Source organism: Babylonia areolata, chromosome 14 (assembly GCF_041734735.1).
Source record: "Babylonia areolata isolate BAREFJ2019XMU chromosome 14, ASM4173473v1, whole genome shotgun sequence".
NCBI classification, from domain to species: Eukaryota; Metazoa; Mollusca; class Gastropoda; order Neogastropoda; family Buccinidae; genus Babylonia; species Babylonia areolata.
Genome location: NC_134889.1, coordinates 27837876 through 27840375, shown reverse-complemented (window position 1 = coordinate 27840375; position 2500 = coordinate 27837876). Strand labels below are relative to the sequence as shown.

The 2500-nt window shown below is 45.5% G+C and overlaps 1 protein-coding gene across 1 annotated transcript in view; it reads left to right on the top strand.

Moving 5' to 3' along the window:
- The window catches only part of LOC143289570 (uncharacterized), a 15344-nt gene that overhangs the window by 10571 nt on the left and 2273 nt on the right, over positions 1-2500 (top strand). Inside the window, exon 6 of the mRNA XM_076598594.1 lies at positions 2319-2487. Within this exon, the coding sequence (XP_076454709.1) occupies positions 2319-2487 (169 nt within the window). The remainder of the gene's footprint in view (positions 1-2318; positions 2488-2500) is intronic.

Genomic DNA, 2500 nt, shown 5'->3' with positions numbered 1-2500 from the left:
TACTGTTTTCTTCATCCTCTTCTTCGTCAGTAGAATTGTTCCTTCATTTTGTACCATGGTATACTGTTTTCTTCGTCAGTGGAATTGTTCCTTCATTTTGTACCATGGTGTACTGTCTTCTTTTCATCTTCATCTTCATCAGTGGAATTGTTCCTTCATTTTGTACCATGGTTTATTGTCTTCTTCGTCAGTGGAATTGTTCCTTCATTTTGTACCACGGTGTACTGTCTTCTTCGTCCTCTTCTTCGTCAGTGGAATTGTTCCTTCATTTTGTACCATGGTGTACTGTCTTCTTCGTCCTCTTCTTCGTCAGTGGAATTGTTCCTTCATTTTGTACCATGGTGTACTGTCTTCTTCGGTGTACTGTCTTCTTCTTCGTCAGTGGAATTGTTCCTTCATTTTGTACCACGGTGTACTGTCTTCTTCTTCGTCAGTGGAATTGTTCCTTTATTTTGTACCACGGTGTACTGTCTTCTTCTTCGTCAGTGGAATTGTTCCTTCATTTTGTACCATGGTGTACTGTCTTCTTCTTCGTCAGTGGAATTGTTCCTTCATTTTGTACCACGGTGTACTGTCTTCTTCTTCGTCAGTGGAATTGTTCCTTCATTTTGTACCACGGTGTACTGTCTTCTTCTTCGTCAGTGGAATTGTTCCTTCATTTTGTACCACGGTGTACTGTCTTCTTCTTCGTCAGTGGAATTGTTCCTTCATTTTGTACCACGGTGTACTGTCTTCTTCTTCGTCAGTGGAATTGTTCCTTCATTTTGTACCATGGTGTACTGTCTTCTTCGTCCTCTTCTTCGTCAGTGGAATTGTTCCTTCATTTTGTACCATGGTGTACTGTCTTCTTCGTCCTCTTCTTCGTCAGTGGAATTGTTCCTTCATTTTGTACCATGGTGTACTGTCTTCTTCGTCCTCTTCTTCGTCAGTGGAATTGTTCCATCATTTTGTACTGTGGTGTACTGTCTTCTTCGTCTTCTTCATCAGTGGAATTGTTCCTTCATTTTGTACCATGGTGTACTGTCTTCTTCATCAGTGGAATTGTTCCTTCATTTTGTACCATGGTGTACTGTCTTTTCCTCTTCTTCTTCATCAGTGGACTGTGGCTCCCACGTTCACTCAAACACAGGAGTGGGCTAACCTGTGTGTGACAGTTTTTACCCCTGCCATGCAGGCAGCTACACTCGGTATTCAGGGGGGATTGGAAGGGAGTACATGCCGGGTATATTCTTGTTTCCATAACCCACCAAACATGGACATGTATTACTTACTTACTTACTTACTTACTTAATCCTCTTCGTTCTGGTCGGAACATAGGGCCCGCACTGCAGATCTTCATCTCGCTCTGTCTTGGGCTGTTCTCTTGGCTTCACCCCAGGTCATGTTGGTGGACTTGAGTTCTGCCTGTAGAGTTCTTCTCCAGGTGGTGACTGGTCATCCCCTCTCCCGCTTCCCCTGTGGGTTCCAGTCCAAGGCGTGGCATGGAATGTGGGCATGTATGGACATGTATTATGGGATCTTTAACTGTGTATTCCATCTTTTGCATGCGTATGCTTATGAATGGGGTTCAGGTACCAGCAGGCCTGCATATCTGCTGACCTGGGAGATTGGGGGGGAAAAAACAACCCCACTGCCACCCTTTATCCATGTAGGTGCATTGACTGGGATTCGAACCCTCGGATTGAAAGTCACAATGCTTTTAACCCCTCAGCTGTTGCGCCCGTCATGGTATCACTGTTACATGTCTGAATTTTTGCTGTTTTAGTGAAGCACCCTGTTGTTTTTTCTGCAGTGGTCTCATATAGTGCTTGGTCCAGGGGAGTTGTAGCAGGTCTGTGGCTGTGGGATAGAATGAGTTAAGTATCCATATTTGTATTTGTATTTCTTTTTATCACAACAGATTTCTCTGTGTGAAATTCGGGCTGCTCTCCCCAGGGAGAGCACGTCGCTACACTACAGCGCCATCCTTTTTTTTTTTTTTTTTTTTTTTTCCTGCGTGTAGTTTTATTTGCTTTTCCTATCGAAGTGGATTTTTCTACAGAATTTTGCCAGGAACAATCCTTTTGTTGCCGTGGGTTCTTTTACGTGCGCTAAGTGCATGCTGCACACGGGACCTCGGTTTATCGTCTCATGCAAATGACTAGCGTCCAGACCACCACTCAAGGTCTAGTGGAGGGGGAGAAAATATCGGCGGCTGAGCCGTGATTCGAACCTGCGCGCTCAGATTCTCTCGTTTCCTAGGCGGACGCGTTACCTCTAGGCCATCACTCCACATCATCATCATCATCATCATCATCATCATACTGTGATGGTGGCAGGTTACCGGGACAACAGCCCCAAGGGACCCATTGAACTGGTGGGCAGTGGGGAGGGGGACATCGAGGAGCTGAAGGGACTGCTAGCTGGAGACGCCCCCATGTACGGCCTGTACCGCGTCACCGACCAGGTGGATGACATCACTACCGTCAAGTTTGTCTACATCATGTGGTGAGTTTTTGTC